The 26,993-nt window shown below is 34.8% G+C and overlaps 2 protein-coding genes across 2 annotated transcripts in view; both read right to left on the bottom strand.

Moving 5' to 3' along the window:
* The window catches only part of GOLPH3L (golgi phosphoprotein 3 like), a 33,979-nt gene extending 27,344 nt beyond the window's left edge, over positions 1-6,635 (bottom strand). Inside the window, exon 1 of the mRNA XM_065888332.1 lies at positions 6,450-6,635. Coding sequence (XP_065744404.1) covers positions 6,450-6,632 — 183 coding nt within the window. The 5' untranslated portion in view covers positions 6,633-6,635. The remainder of the gene's footprint in view (positions 1-6,449) is intronic.
* A 3,070-nt stretch (positions 6,636-9,705) lies between these two features.
* Positions 9,706-26,818, bottom strand: HORMAD1 (HORMA domain containing 1). Its single transcript, XM_065882671.1, has 14 exons — positions 26,762-26,818; positions 25,912-26,056; positions 24,470-24,533; positions 23,997-24,033; positions 21,796-21,816; positions 21,503-21,529; positions 19,628-19,695; positions 18,615-18,766; positions 16,941-17,200; positions 15,395-15,461; positions 15,240-15,316; positions 14,421-14,504; positions 12,042-12,113; positions 9,706-10,370 (listed from the first exon to the last, which is right to left on the bottom strand). Exons 1-14 carry the CDS (start codon positions 26,792-26,794, stop codon positions 10,290-10,292), a joined length of 1,188 nt encoding a protein of 395 aa, XP_065738743.1. The 5' UTR covers positions 26,795-26,818; the 3' UTR covers positions 9,706-10,289.
* Positions 26,819-26,993: the final 175 nt, after the last annotated feature.

Consider the following 26,993-nt stretch of genomic DNA (forward strand, 5'->3'; position numbering starts at 1 on the left):
AAAACATTTCAGTATATTTATGTTTGGTTTGAACATAAATTCCACAATTTATTGGCCAGTTTAACTTTGACTCCCATAAAGAGAGGATAATATTTGCCTTACAGGATCAAGCAAGAGAAAGTGCAAAATGTTTTGAAAACTTTATGTTATACTAATAAAATATGAAGAGGGAGACAAAAGAGATGAAATGGCTCCTATCAAGTTTACAGAGTCAGTGGTTACTGCCAGAAGTCCAAATTTAAGTGGGTGGGTTTTGTCTTAATATCAATACCAGATATTTTAGAAGACAACAGTGTGCCACTGGTGGTTGGGGGAGCATAGAGAGAGGCAGGCTCTCAATGAAAACAGCTTAAACTATATTTTCCTACTGTTAAAATAGGACATTGGTCTCCCAGTTTATTTCCTTTTGTACCAAAAGTAAATAATTCTTTGTGGTTATATGACTAGATATAATTTTTAAAAAGCAAAACTAAAGTTTTTCTTTTTTAGTAACAGCCTGTGTTAATAAACACCACAAAACCTGACAAACGAGTCTTTCTGATACACTTGCCCTATTCACAATGGCAATACTAGTGACGAGATTTATTGTTCATTTTGTGCTATCAGGAAACTAAAAGACCAGGTCGTGACCTAAATTATAAATTACACTTTCAATCTTTTGATTTTAATAAAATGTTTTAGAACTGAGCAACTTTCAAAGAGGAGCAATTTTCTCCCTCTATAGCCATTCATCCACAAGTTGTTTACTGACTTATTGTGACTGATTTTTTTTAACTTACTGATTGTTCACTGAGATTTTTTTACCAGCTTTAAAAATGTTTGCACTTCCAATCTCCCATTGCTAATAAATTACAATGAGTAAATTATAACTGATGAAGGATCATTAGTAAGCTTGAAAAGCTTAGCATTAACATATTTTATAATTTAAAATGAAAGTTTTATTCAGTTTGATTTATCATTTTTATATACATATGAAGAGTGACATTGTTTGAAAGAACATAATTAGTAAGTACAAGAATATTGTTAGCAGCACTATTCATAATGGACTCCTGAATGTCCATCTACCAGTAGAATGAATGGTCATATATTCATATAATGAAATACTATCTTGCAATAAACTGAATTAAATTATATGCAACAACATGGATGAATTTCAAACATATTGGACAAAAGACTATATGACAGTATTAATCCCAAAACATAAAGTTTAAAAACAGGCAAAACTAAAATATATTGTTTAGGGATATATACACATGTTAAAACTACAGGGAGGTAGGACAGCATGTGATTAGGGCACAAGATGATGCCTCCAGGATTTTTTTAATGTTCTATTGATAGTGGTTACATGAGTGTTTGCTTTAAAATTGCTTGTTAAATTTTACATATGTGTTTTATACACTTTTTTGAATGTGCTATATTTCACAATTTTTGAAAAGTTAAACAATAAAACACACAATTGGATGTCCAGCTCTGGTACTTGTTTCAAAACATCTGAGTTCATTTAAAGGAGATGGGATTTTTTTCAAATATTTGTGATTTTTCTAGCTGCAAATCACTGAAATTATTACAAACATCCAGCTCATGTTCTTTTTCCTAGAAACTCTCTTCACAGACTAATTCTTGCTTATCTTCAGAATTCAGGTTAAGAGTTATCCCCTCCCAGAAGTCTTTCCCAGTATATCTTCTCCTTCCCTCTCCCACCTACTACTTTCCACACCCATCCAAGTTAGATGTCTTTCTTTGTTCCCTCAGTACTCAGAACATAGTTATGCATATATCGCACTGTACTCCAACAGTCCACTGACTTTCCTGATCCCCTCCTAACTTCTCCAGCCATTCTCACTAGTCTAGTGGCCCAGCCAGGCCACTAGACTATAAGTAATCTCAAAAGCAGGGACTATTTTTGTTCTCTTCTAATATTCAGCACTTGACATATATGAGGCATTCAATAAATTTTTGGTGACTAAACGAATGAAAATATATTTCCCTAATACCAATGAACAATACTTCTTGTCGATTTTTACTCCAGTGACATGAGAAATATGGTGAAAAGCTTTTATGTCACAGTGCTTAGTAAGCACTCAATAAATGGCATTATTAAGCAAGAGCTTTGCAAGGAAGGGAAGAGGGTTAAAAAACACTATCCAAATTTAAAAGATTATGGCCAAAAGTCAAAAGCATTAGTAGGTTCACTCCCCTTACAGGTAACTTAATTATAAAGATTTTCATAAAGAAGTTTTAAATATATTAGTAATTTAATTAAAGCATTAACTGTCCATGAATCAATACAAATATCTATATCAAAACTCTTAATAAAGGCAATAATGACAAATAAACAGGATCTTGATTTCAACAGGAAATAAATCTATTTTATTTTGGTCAGGCTGGTGCTCAAGTTTAATTTTCTCAGTTGAGGTCAGTGTTATTGAACTGAGGTAACATCTAATTTTAAACGTATTTGAAAGGTTAGACTCTTCAACATAAAAATTTCTTGATTATTTCACAAGACAATGAAGCTTAATATTTTAAACTAGTCTGTGGCAGCTACTACTCAGAAGACTCTTAAGAAAGGATGACAGTAATATTTCACAAGCAATCTGACTATATGACCTGCTGTCATTTTTTTCTAGGCCTACAATTCTTGAAATATTAGTCTCATTATGTTATTTTCTACATATAGGCTTTTTAAAACATAATTTAAAAAATTATAGCATTAGGTTCTATACTTTAAACTTTACGAAACTCTTCAGCAAAAGTTAACTTTGAGACATTGGGATGCAAAGTTTAACATCTGGCAATTTTTTTTTTGACATGTCACAAATAAACCATGAAAAAACAAGAAATTACATACATACCAAAACATATACTCACAAAGAACACAGAGCAAAAATATCCTTCAATTGTACACAAAAATGAAATGGACGTTGCTGTTTTCATCAGGCTGATCCTCTTTTACTTAAAGGAAAGAGTCTAAGTCTTGCCTGGCACTTAAAATCATTCCTACTCTGATCTGAGTCTAATTTGTCAATTCTGAATCTCATGGTTTTCTAAAAACACCATCTACTTCAGTCATACTGGTACTCAATTATCTCCCAAATTCATCAAGCTCATGAAACCTTTGCTCACTCATCCAGAATGTGTTCCCTTCCCTTCTTCCATTTATGTAAATCCTATCCATTCTCACAGGCCCAGCTGGTTTTACTGCCTTCTGTTCTTCCCCAGATTATTTCCACTTATGATGATCTCTCCTAGCTCCAACTTCCTCTGCTCTTACTGTTCTAACTTGGAAACACTTGCTGTTTTTTAGTTGTCGTTTACTTCTTTAAAAATCTTTTGAATTGTGAAATATAATGCACACACAGAAGAGTACACAAAAGTGAAAAGCTCAATGATTTATCCCCAAGTGCATATCCATGAAACGTTCCCCAAGTAGAGAAATAGAAAACTGTTAGCACCCAGAAACCCCTTCATGCTCTTGTCTAATCACTAAAACTCCCCTCCTCCCATGCTCCTCACTACCCTAACAACTATGGTAATCCCCTTCTTGCTTTTCTGTATGTTTTACCACCTAAATATGCAATCCCAGATACCATAGGTTAGTTTTTTGAATTTTATATACACATAATCATACAATATGTATTCTTTTGTGTCTGGCTTCCTTTGTTGAACATATATGAGAATCATACATGTTTTGTAACAATGTTCATTTTCATTCTATATAAAAATATACTTATACTCATTTAAATAAATGAATGACTCTTTTTTTTTTTTTTTTTTTTTTTTTGCGGTACATGGGCCTCTCACTGTTGTGGCCTCTCCCGTTGCGGACCACAGGCTCCGGACGCGGAGGCTCAGCGGCCATGGCTCACGGGCCCAGCCGCTCTGTGGCGTGCGGGATCTTCCTGGATGGGGCCACGAACCCGCGTTCCCTGCATTGGCAGGTGAACTCTCAACCACTGCGCCACCAGGGAAGCCCTGAATGACTCATTTTTATCCACTCTTCTGTTGATGGAGCTTTGGGTTACTTAATTTTTTTTTTTTGGGTTACTTAATTTTTAAAAAGACGTATTATTTGTTTCCCCAGCTAGAATGCAAGTTTCTTGAGGACAGGGACAATATATTATACTATTTTATATTTACCTTAATATTTGTATAATGCTAAGCACATTAAACATTGATTAAATAAATCAACAAGTGGTTTGAGAGATAAGAAGAAAATAAGTTGAGCTGGAAATCAATGTAGTATTTTTTAGAGAAAGTTATGTAACTGGCATTTTGGAACAACTATTACTACTTTAATAAATCAGAAGGTTTGACCTCTCCTATTTATGTACGCCTAAGGATTTATCATTTCTCATTCTTTCTGAGCCAACTGAAAGTTAAAAACTTAATTTATCAGCTATCTCCAAAAATAAAATTCAAACAATTCAAAAGGTGGATATTATCTGCCCATCTTTATACAGTATTTCACCAATATGTTGAATATGCACTATGATCATAGCGCTAAACAAGCTCCTTTTTTTTATCCTATTTCCTTAAGTTTATATTAACTATTATAAATTTAGAAACACGCAAAGACAAGTCCAAAGGCAGTTTTGCTACAGAACAGAAGCAAAAATTCTAGTACCTAGGTTCAGCAGGAAATTAATCATTCCTATTCAAAACTAAAACAAACAGAACAGCTTTTTAGATCTAATATGCTCTTCTGTTTTAGTGATTGAATGTTTCCTAGGCACCGTGTAAACATCTCAAAATAGTATTTATACCACCTAATCTTCAGACCTACTCTGACTTTCTCTTAGAAAGTCAGTTTTGCTTTTTCATTTATTTGACTTTTATAAAACTAGACCCTCACCAACTTTCTCAGCAAACAGGAATATATTCTTCCGGGTAAGATTTTATGATATATTTGCATCTTGGCCAAGTACACATGGGCATGTCTCTAACGTTAGTTTTAATAATACACAGGCTATAACACATCTTTTAATTTCTGTTCAAGTTGGTAATTTGACATGACAAAAATCAGAGAAGGGAAAAGTGGTAAAGAAAAACTAAACTAAACTAAAATAAGGGTATTCTCAAGTTGAGGAGTCAATGTAGAAAAGAACAGATATTACTAGATGTATGTAACCAATTCATTTCTAAGAACAACAATCAAAGCCACATTTAGTATTTTTTTAATATAAAGTAACATTTTAATTTGATAAGTTTTCAAAACTGAGGCCAATAATAAATATGCCTCTTTTTGTACTCACCAAAGTCTTCTTAACAAGGAAGTAGATTATTTAAAATATTATTTGTATATCCTTTTTTTTTTTTGGCTGCACTGCACAGCATGGGAGATCTTAGTTCCCCAACCAGGGATCAAACCCTCGCCCCCTACTTTGGAAGCGTGGAGTCTTAACCACTGGACCACCAGGGAAGCCCCTATTTGTATATTTTTATAACCTCTTCATTAGCGAAGAAAGTGATGGGAAAACACAATAAAAAGTTAAATTACAAGTGAAGGATAATGTATACTACTAATAGAAAAGCCAAGAAAATATTTGGTTGTATCACAAGATTTGCTATCTCGACTAATTTCATTATAAAATAGATGTTCTGTTAATAAGGGAAAAATTAGAAAAAAGGGAAAGCTGTAATTAATTTTAAAACATTTTCTAAAATAATCCTCATCAATTGTTGATATTTAACTTCTAAAAATCCACAGAATAGAGGGACTTTCCTGGTGGTCCAGTGGTTAAGACTCCTCGCTCCCAGTGCAAGGGGTCCAGGTTCCTGGTCAGAGAACTAGATCCCACAGGCCACAACTAAGGTTTTCATGCTGCAATTAAAGATCCCACGTGCCATCAACTAAAGATCCTGCACGCGGCAACAAAGATCCCACATGCTGCAGCTAAGACCCGGCGCAGCCAAATAAATAAATAAATATTTTTTTAAAAAATAGCTGTTCTGCTTGTCCAAAACCACTAATAAAAATAAAGATACACAGAATAGAATAAAAGTTATTCTTCTGTATTATAAGAAACCAACCCCTGTTTATTTTTGTAAGACAGCTAATCATACATGTTCCTTGTCTTCTCATTTAAAAGACTTTTCTCCCCAAAGCTCAAGAAGACTTCAATGTGTGAGCCCTCTTTCTTAGTTTAATAAGAGGTTATTTCACCATCAATCTCACTTGGGAAACTACAAGTACAAAAACTTTATACTGTGTGACATCTTCTAAAATTCTGGAGTAATTTTGTAATTAAATTATACTTCAAGAATTATACTTCTGGATTTTACCCTCCAAGTATCAACCATCCTCCCAAACTCCCCCATCCCCCAGATGGCTGAAGCACAATTCTAAGGCCAATTTAGTATTAATGAAAATATTTTATCAGATTACTTCCTAGAAACATTCCAATATTTAAGTCTTTGAGACAGCCTAGCAAATCCAATTGCATTACCTCTTTATCTTTTAGTCCCAGGAGCAATACTTCTTCCATAAGCGTGAGGCGGATATCCTTAGAGTCTTCAGTGTCCTCATTGTCTTGACTTCTGTCTTGATTAGTGTCTTCCTCACTTTCCACCTTCTTTTCAGAGTTCTTCCCTCCTTCTGTACGACGGGCCCGGTGAGTTAAAGTGGTCATTCTTACCTGTCTCTGGAGGGGGTGATGAAAAAATATCTATATGTGTGCTTATGTAAATAAACATCTAGATATTCATACATGCATACTAAAAATATATACAGGTAAGAAATATTTACAAACTTAAATAAAGAAAGGAAAGAGTAATGACCAGAAAAAATTAGGTGGATAACAATATCTTTTCCAAAGTACAATAGGTTGAACTCCACTGGAGGCATTGACAAGAAATCAAATCATTAATTCTAAAGACCAGTAGAAAGGACTAACTTTTTTTTTTCTTTTTTTGTGGTACGCGGGCCTCTCACTGTTGTGGCCTCTCCCGTTGCGGAGCACAGGCTCCGGATGCACAGGCTCAGCGGCCATGGCTCACGGGCCCAGCCACTCCACGGCATGTGGGATCTTTCCGGACCGGGGCACGAACCCGTGTCCCCTGCATCGGCAGGTGGACTCTCAACCACTGCGCCGCAAGGGAAGCCCAGGACCGTCTTTTAAGCCTGCTGATTTCTTGTGCATAACCTAATCACATAATCATTGTGATTCCTTTCACAAAATGGATTCTCCCCAAGTTAAATAATATGGAACAGCAAAAAATTGTGAGCATCCAGCTCCGAAGAGCATACAGTAATTTATGTGCAATTTCTATAAATATTCAACAGTTCATTATAAAACATACAAAAAAATAGTAAAAAAAAATTAAGAAAAACTAAATAGAAATATATGTTCTAATATTTCCTTCCCAAACCCTAATGACTCATTTCATGCATTCACTTTGGAGATTACCAGTCTAGAGAATAACACTCAGAAGATCATGTGTAGTAATTCCATATGGCTAGAAAACTTTCATCTCTATCCCTAGGCTAGCCACCTTGCAAATACACAAACAGCTGACAACAAAAAGCACTGGCAAGAGAATGTTAAAAGATTAGCAGATTCTTTCTCAAGTACAAAAAAAATCAGAGCACGACCCCTTTTATACCATGCACTATAGTTGTTTTAAAAATCTACAGTCAAGAGAAATTGCACTACCATGTGTGATAAAGTTTAAAGTTAGCATACTTTAGATATATCTAAATGTCAGTTTTTAAGATGAAATACAATAAATATTTTAAATCAGCAATTACTGAAAATAGCTTTTTCAAGATCAAAAGAATGCATTCAAGAGACTGGATCCCATTCTATCTTCTAGCAGTATCTTCCATTACTCCCAATTATGTACTGTTAAACCATTTCTCAAACATGTCCATGCCTTCCACCTCTCTCCTTTGTACAGGCTGGAGTTCTCTCCCTTTTCCCTTCCTTTCTAAATTCTACACATTCTTCAAAGTCCTATTGAGGACCCACTGTAAAGCCTTCAGTGAATCTGCTTCTCCATTACCCCTATGTCCCATAGCCAGAATAGGTCTCTCCTCAGCTGTACTTTCACACAACTTTATTTATACTTACTTCCTTTAAAGTATTTATTATAGTCTTTCTTTTGGTATGGCTGTCTCTCAACTGTAAACTTCTTGAGGGCAGGGATATTGTCTTCTTGGGTTTTTATATTCTCCATAGCAACTAGCACAAGGTCTTTAACGTTGTAACTGCTCGATAAATATATACTGATTAAAATGAATACTCAGAAATGCATGTAAACGTTTAAAAAAGAAATACAAATGAAGTGACTTACAAAAGATTCTTTGTACAACGCTATATTTCAAGTAATTCTTGGCGGGAGGTGGGAAGAAGAGTGAAAGAAGAAGAGAAGCATGAAATAAATGCTCAAAGGCACTAACCCTATCTGGCACGGTGAATAGAGCTCATATCCTAATCCAATCCAAGAAACTTTAAATCTTCAGGGCAAAAAAATAATGGGGCATTTTCTTTGAAAAATTAATCGCCCTTGGACATTTACTAGTTAAAGACCCTATTTGAAAAAAAAAACCCAAGGGCCCCAAAATTAAATAAATAAAAACCTCCCTCTCCCCACAAAATGAAAAATTTGGAGGTTTTTTTTTTTTTCGACGTTAGAAAATGTATTGATATTTCCCCCGTTGCTTACCTGACGTTATTTCCTGGGTTACGGCCAAACTCAGGCTGCAGCTTGCGCTCTATTTCAGGGGGACACCTGTCCCCACCCCCACCCCCCACCCCCGTCCGAGTAGGTGAAAAACTTCTCAGCCACGCAGAGAGAACAAACTTCCTGATCCTTCGATGCACAGAAGGAAAAACACATCAGCTTCCTCAGGATCACTAGGCAACCTACCTTGGTTTCTTCATTGGACCAATCAGAAACCTCCAAGGTTGAGTTCAGCCAATCGGAGCTTACGAGGGGAGGCTCTCCCCCCGCCCGGCTATTGCGTTGCGATCCAGACAAACACCACCAAAAGGAGGCAGGTTTGGGCTCAACCTGACAGCTGGTCAATCCAATGAAGGAACCTTGGTAGAGAAAGGAAAGAGGGCTGCGCTCCCCACCCGCCATTAAACCGGCCAATCAAAGCGTTCGGTGAGCTATCACCAGCTGCCGATCTACAAAGGTTTCTGTTGGTCAACCTCAGTGTAGCAGGTGTGTTGCTGTAGCAGTGTATACTGTACTGTGACAATTAGGTGAGATGGGTTGGGATCCAATAAAGCTAAGAATACATAAACATTTAAAAATTGGTTGTTTTCGACAGTTAGCTTATCCCTAACTTTCCTGTTCCAGAAAAAACCGATCTGGGTCAGTTTGTGGACGTTTACTTGGTTTACATTAAACAGAATAGGCACATTTCTACCATAGCATTCATTCTAACATTCGCTATTAGTGCTTGTTACTGGCAAGCCCACGGATAATATATGTTTTTAGAATATGGCTGCTGAAAATGCAAGAGGCAAAACAGACTAAGTTTTAAGCTTTTCTTTTCTAGAGCACAGAAAACAGTCAAGTCTGGAACCGGGTCTCAGGTTTCTCACTAAAAGCACAGTATCTTTCACTACCACTCAAAAGTTCTAGAAAGCGTGCTCAACTCTTGCAAAGTAACATCTACTGAAATGATCTCAAAATTAGTGCCTAAAAATTTTCTGCTATTTAAATAAAAATTAGAAGCCATGAAAGAGTCTAGATGCTGAACAATATTTTATTTATGCTGCCAAAAATGGCAGACTTTAAAATCATTTTGTCTTGTAGTAAAAAATGTTAAAAAAGTTAAAGCACCGATTTTTAATTGTACATTATATATTATCATGTTAATACACTATATCAAAGTACTGAAGAACATTGTTTTAATAACATGACAGACATAGCCAGTTAAATTGTATAGTTTTAACACAAGTAAAAAGTGAATTACTATCAAAATTTAATACCAAAATAAACTATTTACTTCAAAAAATGGCTTTAGAGGACCTTAAACGTTAATATATGTTAAAAGAAAGTGTCCACCAAAATGGAAGATAGATCAATATTGAGTAGATAATTAACATAACAAATTATGACACTGGTACTTTTTATTCAAAAGTTCTCCTGAGTTTGTCTCAGATAAGATTAAGGATCACAATATGATAGTCAGCTAAGGATTAATTTTAGTGTACTAACTGCTTAAGACTACGTGTAAGTTTTTAGAGGTAGGGCAAACACACCTTAAAACAGTAATATAATGTCCTTTAAATGTTGTGAAGAACTTTGCAAACATGCAGAAAAAATTTTTTTTATGTATTTTTCTTTGGTTCACTAAGCTTTCTTCTTTTTGGCACTGACTCTTGACTAGAAGAATCAAGGTGATGAAGGACCTGTCAAAAGAAAACAACTACTAAGAATAGATACTTTGCAGTTTAAATGTCTTTAAGTTTTGAGCTTTTTCATGTCTCTGAGGTCCCTTCCTTCCTTCCTTCTTTCTTCTTTTAAAAAATTGTAACTAACATACCATTTCCTAAGATAGGATAGCTGGGTTCTCTAAAAGTAGGTAAATTTTATTATTGACATATTTATATATCCTGATGGCTGCTGAAAGTATAGCCTTACAAAGTATAAGGTTTTCATTAGGGATGTTGGAGTAGTTAGATAGATTTGACATTATGTTCTCAAAATAGTAAAATATTTTGAGGGGAATGAGGGGGGAGAGATTAAAAAATGAGCTGCAAATAGAGAAACATTCCACCTAGGCATCATGTAAGATTTAAATCATGTTTTGTTTTTGTATATGGTGCTTAGCAGTGCCTGATAGATTTTAGAAATTCATTGCACCCTTGAATGAATGGGAGGGTGAATTAGGAAAATTGCTAACAAGATTCTGAGTTATCAAACTTTTATTTTTCTGGTAAAACTCACTAATGATACAAATCGGATTATGATTTTGCAGAAAAAATCAAGGCTTAATACACTGGGGGGAAAATTAAAGAACCTAATATATCAGGTTATTCCATTCCCTTCTTAAGATATATAAATTGAAAACAGTATTAACCAACTAGTATATTTTTGAGATTACCCCTTTAACACTTGATTTCTAAAAAGAATCTTAAGTTTTCAGTTATCTAATTTTAACCTACGACTAATAATAAAAATTCTGGTTGAAAAAGTATAAATATTTATCTCAGAAATGACAAATACATTACCTGATTTGGTAAAATAAGGTTCCAAATATAAGACAACTGTTACAAGATTTAGGTCAGGAAAATTTTCTTTCTTCTAAGGTACTAGGAGGAGATGCTATATTTTTAGAGAACATGTGGATTTGGTAACTTACCTTGTTTCTACTTTCTCTAGAAAGCTCAGATCAAACCTGTGGCCCAATTCTAATTCTATATAAATAAAATGGCCTGAATATTCTTGTACTCTCATTTTCTCATTCTATTCATATTTTTCCTGACATAGATCTTTTAAATTTTTATTTTATTTTAATTTATTTTTGGCTGCATTGGGTCTTTGTTGCTGCGCGTAGGCTTTCTCTAGTTGCGGTGTGCGGGCTTCTCACTGCAGTGGCTTCTCTTGTTGCAGAGCATGGGCTCTAGGCACGCGGGCTTCAGTAGTTGTGGCACGCGGGCTCTAGAGTGCAGGCTCAGTAGTTGTGGTGCACAGACCTAGTTGGTCCGCGGCATGTGGGATCTTCCCGGACCAGGGATCAAACCTGTGTCCCCTGCATTGGCAGGCGGATTCTTAACCACTGTGCCACCAGGGAAGTTCCCTGATGTTGATTTTTATTTTATAAATTCCTCCAACTATTTCAGATCATTCATGGAATAAGACAGTAAATGTTTACATGGAAAAATTAATAAACCACATAGCATATTTTATTTTAAAATCACCCCATTTTTTAGAATCAAATATATTTAAACAAGATTTAGATACCAGAGCTCTGAGGTATATCCAGGAATATAATCATATTTATCATTAAATTTAATCTATAGTAATGATATTCTGATACTTGCTATTTTATTCAGCCTATATATTATTATAAGACTTACCGTTTTTGCAGATTCAAGCTGACTTCTCTTCCGATTTTCCTTAGAAGATTTTACTTGTTGATTTCCATTAGCCTCCACAAAGATAGAATAATTACTAATTGGTTATTTCTCAAAGAACAACAAACATGCTTTTTCAACCGCAGGCAGCTATATGCAGTTTTTAAAAGAACAACTTTACTGCGATATAATTCAGATACCATACAATTCATCCATTTAAAAGTGTACAAAATTAAGTGATTTTAAGTATATTCACAGAGTTGTGCAACCATCACCACAGTCAATTTTACAGCACTTTCATCCTCCAAAAAGAAATCCTGTACCTTTATAGCTATCACTCCCCTATTCCCCCATCCTCCTGCCAGCATTAAGACTTTCTGTTTCTATACAAATCCCTATTCTGGGCTTTCATATAAAGAGAACCATATAATATATATGTATATATATGTGTACATATAGTGTGTGTGTGTGTGTGTGTGTGTGTGTGTGTGTGTGTGAGAGAGAGAGACTGGGTTCTTTCACTTAACATAATGATTTAAGGTTCATCCAAGTTGTAGCACGTACTGGTACTTCATTCCTTTTTATGGCTGAATAATAATAGTCTACTGTATGAATAACACATTTTGGGGCTTCCCTGGTGGCGCGGTGGTTGAGAGTCCACCTGCCGATGCAGGGGACACGGGTTTGTGCCCCGGTCTGGGAAGATCCCACATGCCGCGGAGCGGCTGGGCCCATGAGCCATGGCCACTGAGCCCGCGCGTCCAGAGCCTGTGCTCCGCAACGGGAGAGGCCACAACAGTGAGAGGCCCGCGTACAGAAAAAAAAAAGAATACCACATTTTGTTTATCCATTCATCTGTTACATTTAGGTTTTTTCCCCCACCTTTTGGCTATTGTGAATAATGCTACATATGCGGTTTTTAAAATGAATATTAGATAGTGACAAATTATTAGCTGCCATAGTATTATTCTCTAAAAGTACATACTTATTTTCTGATGCTTGCAATGTCCTTTTCAATGATAACTTCCTTAGTATATATATTATTAAATATTTTCATTTCCTGCCCTTTTCTAACCATAATTCAGTCATTATTCTCAAATACAGGAGTACTTTGGTGGAGTAAAGGATAGTAAAGGATACTCATCCTAAACAGAAGCTGCCTAGGAAGAACATTTTGCTGCTAGAGGTAGTAATTTTTGAAATTCTTTTATCTCTTGCTTTTCTCAGCACACTAGTTTGAACGCTGCCTTCTACCAGTTCTTAACTTCCCATCGAGAATGTGGAAAAAAAGGATACCTAAAAATGGCACTATCATCAGTGGTGTTCTGGTAAATGTTTAACAACCAGTTCTCCGGGAGAAAGAAATCCTGAGTTGAGGCATTTGCTGATTTCCATGCTATGAATACTCTCATCATGTCCAGTTTCAAGCTGTCAACATGATGTCACTGAATAAAGAGTTGGAAATAAATGCTCCAGCATACCACTATTAGAGTGTGCTATTTGTTTCCTTACATTTTACAGAATGCTTTTTCTTCACCTCTGAACCTTTGAGAGTAACTTAAGGGTCTAAATAAATACAAATTTCTATTCAGTACAACTCATAAAACAGTCATTTTTAATGTCTTATTAACACGATAGTCCATTTACAAGATAGAACATGGGAACAGTTTGGTGTTCTAGGAAATTTCCTTGGGAGTCTGGATGATAGCATCACTTCTCAAAGCCTTTCCTGGATTCCCCTTTCTATTTTTTTTAAATAAATTTATTTATTTTTGGCTGCGTTGGGTCTTCATTGCTGCACACGGGCTTTCTCTAGTTGGGGCAAGCGGGGGCTACTCTTCGTTGCGGCACGCAGGCTTTTCATTAGGGTGGCTTCTCTTGTTGCAGAGCACGGGTTCTAAGCGCGTGGGCTTCAGTAGTTGTGGCACGTAGGCTCTGTAGTTGTGGCTCACGGGCTGTAGAGCATAGGCTCAGTAGTTGTGGTGCACGGGCTTAGCTGCTCCAGGGCATGTGGGATCTTCCTGGACCAGGGCTCGAACCTGTGTCCCCTGTATTAGCAGGCGGATTCTTAGCCACTGCGCCACCAGGGAAGTCCCTCCCCTCTCTACTGTACCTTCAGTAAAATTAACCATTCTTTCCTTTGTGCCTCTATGTAGCCTATTCAGACTGTTACTATGGCCCTGTATCACTGCTTGTTGACCTCCAATTACTACATTTTCATCTAAGAACAAGTTATACCTCCAGCACCTAGTAAAGTACCTGAAACATAGTATGTGCTTACCAAACGTTGGTCCAATAAATGAAGTATTAAAAGCAAAATAAATATGGGGGGAAATTACAAGGTTAGAATGGTAAACAAATCTAAAGAGATGCTTTTACTACCATTTTATTCTGAAAGATTTTTCCACTTCTTGTTTTGCTTTGAGACACATCAAGTTCAGATGTTTTACTGACTAACTGCTCAACCTAGAAAAGAAAATAATTACACAAAACCACATAAAATAATATAATAAAAGTTTTTCATAACAATAATGGGGGTCAAAAATTCAATCACATAAAATTTAGGGTCTTGCTATGTTGAGTTAATGAAAACCAATAATTTTGTGTTGGTTCTTACTGTCATAAAAAGTGCAAAGGTAAAGATAGTGAAACTGACACTGTACACAATTGACCATTCACTGAATTCAGAAAGTCCCAAATTATCACTAGGCACCACTCTTCCAGAAGATAAGAACTTCAGCCCACCCCCATTGAAGAAGGGCTGCACAAAGGAAGGCAGACAATCATCAGTCCCATTATTTTCATGTTGATTTTATCTAAATGTTATTTCAGGATTTTACTGTGTGTAGAAAACAAAATTAAACATGTTCTGCTCCAAGGCAACAAAAATGTATTATATAGTCCATTTGTAAATACAAAGGGTTGTGGAGTTAATAATTGCTTAAGATTTTATTTAGCTCTGAAATTCTGAGATTCTCTGAACAGTATTTAGGTTCATTACTAAACAAATCAACCAATAAAATACTCAAAACTTTTCAATGTATAATTCTCGAATTTTATTAATAACCATTCTTAATACCTAATTTTCTTCTAAAAGACCTAGAATATAAGAAAATCTGAGAAATAACTAAATAAGCATATAAGCACCTGTCTTTTGAAAAAAATAAAATTAGAAGTGAGATAGAACTGTCAAATTTATACCTGAGAATGAGAAATTGAAAGATCTGGACTTTCTTTAGACCTCATAGTTTCATCTTCTTCACAAACTACACCTGGTTCTGTTAAAAAAATAATAGTTAAAATGGTATAAAATTGAATTGGAAGTGAATTAATTTACATTTTCATTAACTCCTTACCTCCAACTTCAGAAGATCCAGGGTTTTTTTTCTGCTCTTCCATTTTAGTTTCAATGTCAAAATCATTCTACATAATTACATGAAGGAAAAAATGGACATATTTCAAAAAGAAACTAAAACAACTGGGTAGAATATTTATGAACAAATTTGTTTTATGTGAAGGTTAAATATAACATAACACTACAACGACCTTACACTTGCTAGAAATATAGTGGCCCTATAATTACTATAATAAGGCAACTTATTTATTCAAAGTATAAAATCCTATTTTTGTTTTTTTACTTTGCAGGGTTGCTTTAAGGCAGATGATAAAAATATACAACTTTCTCAAAAATGTATGATGGTTCTAAGAACACTTAGATCTTACTATTGTTTGAGAACACTGAATTAGACATGGTCACACAACAAGCTACTGCTTCTGTAGCTCTGGAATTTCTGTATAGATATTAGCATAAACTCTGAATATGACCCAACCCTCTTTAGGGAGTTGGGGAAGGATAAGCACAGTTATGGTATGGTAGAAATAGCAAAGGTTTAATGTCTATAATTATTATTCCCTTTGTGACATTTGTCAAAGAGCTTTAAATATTTTAAAGAACGCTTCATAAATCCCAGCCATATTTGTTTATAAGGCAAGACTGGGATTTAGGTTTTAGGAAGAAAATTCCTTATTCTTTGACTGAAATGGTTAAAAACTGAATTTTCTACTTGTAAGGATGTGGCCACAGAACCTAAATCAGAATAGTCAATCTCTATACATAAGAACTGTGGTCATAATTTAGAATAAAATGAGACAGGAGAAGACAACAAAGATGAGATTAAAGAATAATTATATTAATGATGAAAGATTTTCTGGGAGTGAGGCTATAACAAAAAAAGCTTTTTTTATACTTCAATTCATCCATTCATTCAACCAATACTGAGAATGCATTCCGTAAATCTAAGTGTTAGGGACAGGAGGATTAAAAAGATAAGACACTTTTCCTGCCTTCCAGGAACTTCCAGGCTGCTTCAGGACACTGAATTTCCAGGCCCTGAAGAAATTCAAGCATGAGCACTTAGTAGGGGTGTTGTATGGTAGAAAAGATTCCAGCATTCATTGGGGGATTAGAGTAGTTCAGTGGTCTTCTTTTCTTTTTTTTTTGGCCACGCCGCAGGATCTTAGCTCCCCAATCAGGGACTGAACCCAGGCCCTGACAGTGAAAGCGCTAAGTCCTAAACACTGGAGCACTAGGGAATTCCGTGGTTTTCAAATTACACTCCAGACCAAGGGGTTTCCTCAGAGTCCACCATGAGGGTAGATGAGGTGGTGAGTGGCTGGGCATCCAGGACCATTCCCTACTTCATTCACAGTAGTTGTGCTTTTAAATTTCTGAGAATAACGTTGTTTGCATCCAGGTAAAAAGTTTTAAAACCTTAACCTTCTTTAAGGTCCCTTCCAAACTTGAGTTTATGATTGTAATAAATATTTATAGCTATTAAAGTCCTCAGAATTGAATCAAACATTCATTACTCTTGTTCTTCATAACTCTTTGAATATACTTACACTTACATAATGCTCCTGTTCATCTTTGAAATCATCTTTGTCCATAAGAATTTTTTGAAGTGGTGTTCTTAATTGTTTTGGTGATAATACAGATGAATCAATATTTTCTATTCGTTCTTTCTCAGTGGTCACTTTTACTTTGAAGGTGTGAAAAGGTGTTGGGATTTCTCCCACATTTAAGTACATAGGCTCCCCTTCAAATATCACTCCTTCATAATTACCATCCTTAAAACCAGGAGGCTGGTAACCTGGGGGTGTAACTGCAGAAAAGTAAGTATAAACTGTGCTGTTCATGAAACTGAAGAAAATACATTAATTTTTATTATTATAAAATATATGCAGATTAAAGAAATTTCAAATAGTATAGAAGAACATATAATAAAAAGTAAAAATCACTCTCCTACTATCTCCAAGTTCCTATTTTATTCCTTAAAGGTAAACTTTTTTCCCTACACTTGACTGACTACGTGACCTTGAGGAAACTACTTGTCATCCTTGATTTGGTTTCCTCATCTGTCAAGTGGGGCAAATACTGGTACCTACCTCATAGGGTCACTGTGGTATTAAAGTCTGTAAAATGCTCAGAACAGAACTGGCACAGAGTTAAGTGTTCAATAAATGTTAGTTATTATTGTTGATACTTTATGTTCTTCTAGAAGATACGATGCATGTAAAGTATAAATTTTATATATTTATATAATAAATATATAATATTTAAATTATATAATAAATACATGTATATCTCTTTAAAAAATACAAATGAGATCATACTCTTCTGTACCTAGCTGTTTTTAACATCACCTTTTTTTAAAAATTTATTTTTATTTTTGGCTGCGTTGGGTCTTCGTTGCAGTGCGTGGGCTTCTCATTGCAGTGGCTTCTCTCATTGTGGAGCACGGCATGTGGGCTTCAGTAGTTGTGGTGCATGGCCTTAGTTGTTCCACGGCATGTGGGCCAGGGCTCGAACCCGTGTCCCCTGCATTGGCAGGCGGATTCTTAACCACTGCGCCACCAGGGAAGCCCTTTAACATCACCTTTTAATCTGTTTTTAATATTTTTTGGATAACAATTTATCAGCACATTCTTTTAAATAGCTTGCACAGCACTACTATATAGATGCACCATAATTTATTTACTCAGTCCTCCAATAAACAACTCAAGGTTGTTTCCAGTTTGTTCCTGCTTTAACCAATACATTATGAAAATCCTCATAAACATATAACCTTGCAAGGTTGTCTAAGTATATTCCCAAGATACTCTTCTAGCTACAGAATTTCTGGATTAAAGAGAATGTGCCAAATTTTGATACTGCCAAACTGTCCTCTTAAAATGTTACATGGCACCTATATACATTCCCTCAAGAGTATACAAAAGTACCTGCTTACTCCCACACCCTTGCCAACAATGATTTTACAAGTTTTACTGATCTGATAACTGAAAAATGGTATCTCATTGCTTCACTTCCTTAGTTATGAGGTTGAACTTCACATGGACATGTTCAGACCACTGGAGAAGTTGTGTATATTTTTTCAAATACTGATATTAAATATAAATTTTATAATTTCAAAAAATATATAACAATTTAGGTGCTTACAAACATTTGGGATGGAAACTGTTTCGATGACAAGAAAATATACAGATACCAACTGAAACAGGATGAACTGGAAATAGTACCTTCATCGTAGTAAAACAGTTTCATGGTCAAACAAACATCATTAGGTAAAGGTCCCAGATTTTGCATTAGAACATAAATCTTGCGAATGAGAAGAATACTTGCTTTCTTGGTGTCAGCAGGTGACGTACTAGATTCACCGCTTTGGTTTTTACTGGAAGAGAATCACACATTAATTTCTTTTATAGCACCCATGGCTTCTAATAACATAACTTCACATTTTACTACTTGAGATTCTTATTCCCATTAAAGCATTAAGTTGTTAAGAATTGTGATATAATGTGTTTTAATGCCACTATTATAAAAATTAATATCACTGTTAATATTATTATAAACTATTTTACATATATTAAATTAATATGCATCTTATACAAGATGTTTAAAGGAAACGAATGATGGACTTTTATTGTATTTCTTTTATTTTAATTTTTTAAAATTTATTTATTTTATTTTTGGCTGCACTGGGTCTTCATTGCTGTGCACGGGCTTTTCTCTGGTTGCAGAGAGCAGGGGGCTACTCTTCGTTGCTGTGCGTGGGCTTCTCATTGCGGTGGGTTCTCTTGTGGAACACGGGCTCTAGCCATGCAGGCTTCAGTAGTTGTGGCACACGGGCTCAGTAGTTGTTGTCCACAGGCTCTAGAAAGCAGGCTCAGTAGTTGTGGCGCACGGGCTTAGTTGCTCCGTGGCACGTGGGATCTTCCTGGACCAGGGATCGAACCTGTGTCCCCTGCATTGTCAGGCAGATTCGTAAGCACTGCGCCACCAGGGAAGCCCTTTACTGTATTTCTAATAACTTAAGCATACAGTGGCTTTCCTACTCTTTGGCTCTGTTTCACAATCAAAACAGTATATAATTAGCCACAGAATTCTGGCTTGCAGCCACTCCAAGAATATTCTGTATCCTTGATGGTTAATTGGGGATGTTTGAGAAATTTCAGAATTATTCCTGAAGTTTAGCTATATAGTATTAATAAGTGGTAACCTGTAATACAAAAAGAAAACTATAGAACAATACCTTATGAAGTCCATGATTGGTCCATTACTGGTGTACTTGAATTTAAACTGGTAACATTCTGAAATTGTCTTAAATAGAAAATACTGCAGTTATGAATCTGATATACAGTACTGGTGGCCAAGTAGCTATATATAGCTTTTGTATGACTCACCATTTATTTAATAATTTTTTCTGCATGTTAATCCCTATTCGTCCATTGAAACTTTCCAGTCCTAATAGTCAATTCCCAGGGTATGGGATTCGGGGCTTCAGTGTTGGAGAGATAGTTATTCCCTCGGTCATTGCAATGTATGTTTTACATACCAGAGGGAAGGAACTCCTTAGCAGGCAGGTGAGGGAGGCAGCACATCTCTTCCTCTAACAGAATGACTAAGCACAGGGCTTCAATCCTTGGTAACCACAAGCAAGTCATTTAAGCCCCCTAAGTCTCAGTTTCCCCAGCTAATAAAAGGGGTTGAAAATAGTACCTATCTCATTGGTGCCTATGAATATTTATCAAATGGGATAATTTATATATTTTATTTATTTTATTTTATTTTATTATTTTTTTTTTTTTGCGGTACGCAGGCCTCTCACTGTTGTGGCCTCTCCCGTTGCAGAGGACAGGCTCCGGACACGCAGGCTCAGAGGCCATGGCTCACGGGCCCAGCCGCTCCGTGGCATGTGGGATCTTCCCGGACCGGGGCACGAACCCGTGTCCCCTGCATTGGCAGGCAGACTCTCAACCACTGCGCCACCAGGGAAGCCCTGGGATAATTTATATAGAGCCCTTAATAAAGTATCTGGCACACTAAGCATTCAATAAATATTAGTGCATCAGCAATGTTGCTCTTTTACTGAAAGAAAAAATGTGCAACTATAAAACATCTTCAGATGTACATTTTCTGTACATTTTCTGAACAGTTAGTTTTTGAGCAATCAAATAATTCATAGCCTTTGCCCATATGATTTCATCACCATGGGCATATATTAAGCATTAATTGTAGGCTTAATTTGTAGTATCAAAGAAAAAACATTCCTAGCTCTCTTGAAGCTCTAATACTTTTATTGCTTTCTTTATATTCCATTGCTCACTTAGGAATGGGGTTAGCTTTCTCTTTCTTTTTTAAAAATCTGCTTCTCCATGAGTGAAGGAAACACGATATTGTAACAGCTATAGTGTAATGGGTAAGCACTCAGATCATGAACTGGCCTTCTTAGGTCCAAATTCTGGTTCTGCCACTATGACCTTACACAAGAAACCTTGTGTCTAGGTTTCCTCATCTATAGAGTGGAGATGATAATGATATATTACCTCATGATGGTTATAATGAATAAATGAGATAATGCACATGAAACCCCAAAGAACAGAGCCTAGGAATAGTAAGCACTCAGTAGATCTTTCCCCTTTGTTTCTTGTCTTCTGGTTTTCCCTTTCATTTATTATAACCCTTTCTTTCCTTTAATTGTCAGATGAACAGGTAGATGTGACTGGATTGGGGTGAATATTCAAAGATTAAGGATGAGTATCTTATTTTTCTCAAACTCAAACATTTTATAATTCTAAAAAAAGAATATAATTAAAAAATATTGCAAAGAACCAGAAGTCAGGAGATTCAGGTTATTTCTAGTGGTTTGTCTTTGTGGCCTAGGCCCAGTCACATAATCTCTCTTGTAGTAAGTGTATTAATCTGTTTAAATATAACAATACAAGCCCTGTCTTACCTCAAAAAGGTCTTTATGAAGCTCAAATTTTGAAAATATATGTGAAAGTGCATTGATAAAAGCACAGTTAAAAGCACTGGATATTATTATATTTTTATGTTACTTATAGATATTAGAGGCATTATGGGGGTTTTTTGGCATTATTTTTTTTAATAACTTAAGCATACTTACCTGAGGGTCTTCTGGATTACTATATACCTATTTAAAAATAATTTACAATTTAGTAAATTGTAGAGGCTAAGTATTCAAGGAGAACTAAATTGGATGTTTAGACTAAAATATTAAATGAATTCAGTAAAACAAAATACAAAACGACCCCCTCAAAATATTAGCTACTTTTCCATTGAATAGATCAGTAGTTTGTATCAAGTGACATGATCAATAGGTGGTTTTAATGTTATTTAATTAAGCAAGGCTGAATTTGACAGTCTTTAAAAAAGAATATACAATTTAAAAATACTTACAGCTAGAACAACCAACCTTAGCTGAAACAAAACAAAGAACAAAAATCTTATTTTTTTAAATTAATTAAATTTTTATTATCATAGTTTAAATATTATGTTTCAGGTGTACAACATAGTGACTCACAATTTTTAAAGGTTATACTCCATTTATAGTTATTATAAAATATTGGCTATATTCCCTGTGCTATACAATATATCCTTACAGCTTATTTATTTTATACACAGTAGTTTATAAAAATCTTATTTTTATTCTATAAAATATTTGTGCATGATGGACCATAAGAATTCTTTGTCCTATTTCAACATTTATTCCTAATAAAAATAATCTTACATTAAATAGACTTCATATGATGCACATAAAGCAATACCTCAGATATCTTTCTCTATTCCCCAAAATATCTATTTCTAGTTGACTTACTGAAAGTTGAAATTCATATCACTAACTTAAGCAAACAGGGGCATTACTGCCAGTTACAAGGAAAATATGTATTGTGAAATAACACATTAAATATTACCAATATGAGAACTGATTCTGAAAAGAGAAAAAGAGAGTTCAGAGCCCTGCTCATTTAGTAAAGGGAAGAGGCTTTGGAGACTATAGGAAAAGAGAATCACAGGAAATCATTCACTCAAGTAATCTGCCAAAATCTGAGTCATCCTTGATTTGGATCTTTTCCTTATACTCCAGAACCAATCGTCAACAAGTCCACTCAGTTCTGCCAGATATATCCTGAATCTTCTCATTTTTCTCCTTTGCCATCCTGGTCTAAGCCACCATTATTTTTTATCGGTACTGTAGTAATGGATTAAGTGTCATTCTCCTTAATTCCAATCTTATTCTCCTTGTACAGTACATTCTCTAAATAGCAGTTCAGAGTGATTTTTCTTTTAATTTAGAATATAAATCAAATGATGTTACATTTCTACTCAAAACCTTCAAATGGCTTTTATTTACACCTAAAATAAAATCCAAACTCTTTTTTTTTAAAGACTTTTTTTTCTTTTTTTGATGTGGACTATTTTTAAACTCTTTATTGAATTTGTTACAATATTGCTTCTGTTTTATGTTTTGGTTTTTTGGCCCTGAGGCACGTGGGATCTTAGCTCCCTGATCAGGGATTGAACCCGCACCCGCTGCATTGGAAAGCGAAGTCTTAACCACAACCACTGGACCTCCAGGGAAGTCCCAAAATCCAAACTCTTTACCTACACAGCTCTGAATGCTCTGGCCCTGTCCATCTCCACAGGTTCATCTGCTGCTGCTCTCTTGCACTGCTCACTACACTCTAATCATTCTGGCCTTCTGTTTGTTCCTTGAACTCTCCAAACTCCCCTCCAACTCTGCATTTGCTGCTCTGTCAGGAATATTCTCCCAAAATCAGTGCCTAGCTGGTTTCTTCTAATTCAAGTCTCAGCTTAAATATCATCCCCTCAGAGAAGCTCCTCAGACTACTCTATCTAAAGTTACCCCATCTCTCCATTTGCCACATACTTTTTCTTAAAATGTTAATGGCAGTTAACACTATTGGATGTTATCTAATTTCCTTGTTTTATTGACTATTTTCCCATTATAGAAGGGACCCTCTTTGTCTTGTTGACCACTGTTAGCTTACCCAGCTCCTACCTAGAATACGTGCCTAGCACAGAGCAGGCACTCAATATTTAATGAATATTAAATACATTATGTCTTAATGAGGGAGGTTGGTGACCATGGATAAAATTTTATCTTTTTCATAATTTTTTTTAGAGTTGGACTTCTTTGTATATATTGATACAAACATAAGCTAAGTAACTATACAAAAAGGCTTGTCACAATTTAACCTAGACTACAAGTAAATTTATTTCTGAACTCTCATGAAGAAATAACTTATTAAATTATTAGTATAAACATGATTACGGAAGGCATGTGAAACTAATGAATAAACTATTTTAAAAGACTTTTTAATTCATTAAGTTTTTGTAAGTTAATATGTGTTATTAATACAAATGAGTGTTAACAACCAAAACTTGGCAAAATTCGTTAAGTAGTAATTCTGTTTGCTTTAAATGAGTTGAAAATCAGTCTTTAAAATATTCAAATTTTCAGCTTTGGACTGGCCTATGCCCAAGTTAGTTTAAGTTAATCTTTTACTACATGTAACGGCTGTTACATTTGTAGAATATAAACTGTAGAAAAAAAGGATAAAGAGATACCGACTTACATATTTTTTCTGTAAAGCATCATAGCATCCGGACATCCTAAAAAATAATCAAGGATTCATTTTTAGACTGAATGCACTTCCAGAAAATAGTTCTTTTAATAAGTCTCCATATTATCTCATTACTAAATAATACACGGTTTTATTATTAAAGCTTCCTTCTTATTAACTAGCTTAAAATAATAAAACAAAACAATGTGGCAGAAATATAAAATGTCAATAGCGGATGGAAGGAAAGGAAGATAGAAAATATCTGGCAGCTATTTGTGAGGAACAATAATAGGAAAGTGAAGCCTGCTCACATGGAGCATGAAATAAAGTAAAATTTTAATGCAAAAATCCAAAGACCTGCAAAAATGGTATACAGAGTTAAAGAGGGAATCACTAAAACTGGGTTAAACACTTAAAGGTATCCAAGGCACAAAAAAATGTGATTTAAGAAAAAATAATTTTCTTTCATTAGGTATTTCACTTACCACTTCAATAACTGTGTAGATCCTGGACAATTCTTCTGTTCTCTCAGAATTTTGACACACATATCTAAATGCAAAAATAATGATATAAATATAGAGCTACTTAAGATTAGCAAACAAATAGAAATTTAAATGAAGATTATTTTCTTCAGCTGTGTATTACAGGTTTATTATTAATGGTAATTAACTTCCAGATGATTGATGTTAATATAATTAAAGGAAGAAAGTTTACATGGAAACAAATAATCTTTTTATCCTTTTTATAAAATTGCGTCATAATGATTAGGATGTATGTTGATGGGTAGAAAAATTCTTCCATTTTCAAAGCTATAGAAACTTAGATATAACACTTTCATGCCATTGTCATCCAAGAGTCTTAGCATATTTGCTATGGACTCTTATCCCAGTAAAATACTTGTAAAAGGCCAAGACGTTAACAGGCTATCAGATAGAGCCCTGTAAGGAAGCAATAAGTAATACAGTGGAAAGGATGAGGTCTCTCAGTCTCAGGTTCCTTATCAGAAAAGTAGGAATAATATCTAACTCATAGGTCTGTAATGTGAACTAACAAGATATCATACATAACATGGTGCTTAACATATTGCCCACAGAGTTGGTGTACAATGTTAGGTATACATTATGTGCTAGGCAATAAGTTATTATTATAGTATAAACTGGCTCTATTTTACTTCTTTAAAATAACACAAGAACATACACTACCACTGTAGGAGGCTATAAATAGGATGTTTTTGCTATTTACTTCATCATTATAAGAATAATGTCAGGTGATATTATACTTGAGAGATTAAGGGAAATTTTTATGATTAAGTGCTTTCAAAGGTATTGAATATACTTTAAAAAAAATCACTTAGATGTCCACACAAAAACTTGTACAGGAATGTGGCATTATTTATAATAGCCAAAAAGTGGAAACAACCCAATGTTCATCAACTGGTGAGTGGATAAATAAAATGTGGTATATTCATATAATGGAATATTATTTGGCCATAAAAAATGAAGTACTAATCCATGCTACAAAATGGATGAACCTTAAAAACATTATGCCAAGTGAAAGAAGCCAGTCACAAAGGACCACATATTGTATGATTTCATTTATTTGAAATGGCTAGAATAGGCAAATCCATAAAGACAGAAAGTAGATCGGTGGTTGCCTAGGACTGGGAAGTGGGGGAAGTGGAAAGTGACTTAATGGGTATGGGGTTTCCTTTTAAGGTGATGAAATGTTCTAAAACTGACTGTGGTGAATATACCCAAAATCAATGAATTGTGCACTTTAAATGAGTGAATTGTTAGATATGCGAATCATATCTCAATAAAGCTGTCATTATAAAAACAAAATCTCTAAGTCAAAAATTATCATTTTAGAGCAAGCCAAAATAAAAATAACATCTTTAAAGAAAGTCTTTAAATAAACATTATATTACCATATAGATATCTTGTTCCATAAGCACATTCTGGGAATATTCCTCTCAAATACGTGATGCAGGATATTGAAACTGCTAGAAGCCTCTTCACTAACACTAAAGACTGCTGCTCAGTTGATATCTTACTGGGAAGTACAAACGCACTCTAAATTCAAGGGAAATTAAAACATTTTATTTAGATTTACTAAAAATACAGTCTTCCTGAACTTAAAAGTAGATCTAATTTTTTGCATAAGCATGGTACTTTCCCAAAGAATTCTTAACCATAGCAGTTAGTAATCCCCCCAAAATCAGAGTGGCTTCTAAAATGTGAGGGTGTTTGCAGGGTAGCAGCCTAAAGGTAACATGCAAAAAGTGCTTAAGAATCGTGTTAGAAATCCCTGCACGTTAACTGTCTGTAACTGCATAATACATGGATAGATAACACTGATTTTTCTCTTTAGTCACTGACTGGGTTTAACACAGGTAACTGTAATGCAAGATCTGTGAAGGGAAGACAATTTTATCTTTGTGGGGCATAAAAATTCAGTTTCTAGAAGCGGACTGCTATTAGTGATAATTTCATCAAAGGAACCTAATAGCATTCATTGATACCTAATGTGAACTGAATTTGAACCAGCAATTTAATACAATGCATCAAGCATCCAATAGAATTCTCCATTAATTCAACTTAGTTTAGCAAATATCTTCATTCTTAAAACACTGAGTTTACTGATATCATTAAACCCTCAAAGAGTTGACTCTAACTTTCAAACATAAAAATAGGTGAGACTTCAAGAAACAATAAAATTAGCTAAATTAAAATACATTAAAATACAAGATCATAAAAAAAAAATACAAGAAATCATACCATGGAGGTTCTCTGCAATTGTGCAGTGGCCATCCTCTGATAAAGTATTTTCTTTAATTCAACCTTGTGACACAAATACAAGCTTTAACTTCAGATCTTATTTTTATCACTAATTTGGTTTACTATATGTAAAATCAGAAAGAATTTTATGTGACTAAATGACAGGATTTTTTTTTAACTTAGAATCTTCGAAAACATTCATTTTTCTATAGAACTCTTTTGAGTAAAGTGC

Source organism: Phocoena phocoena, chromosome 1 (genome assembly GCF_963924675.1).
Source record: "Phocoena phocoena chromosome 1, mPhoPho1.1, whole genome shotgun sequence".
NCBI classification, from domain to species: domain Eukaryota; kingdom Metazoa; phylum Chordata; class Mammalia; order Artiodactyla; family Phocoenidae; genus Phocoena; species Phocoena phocoena.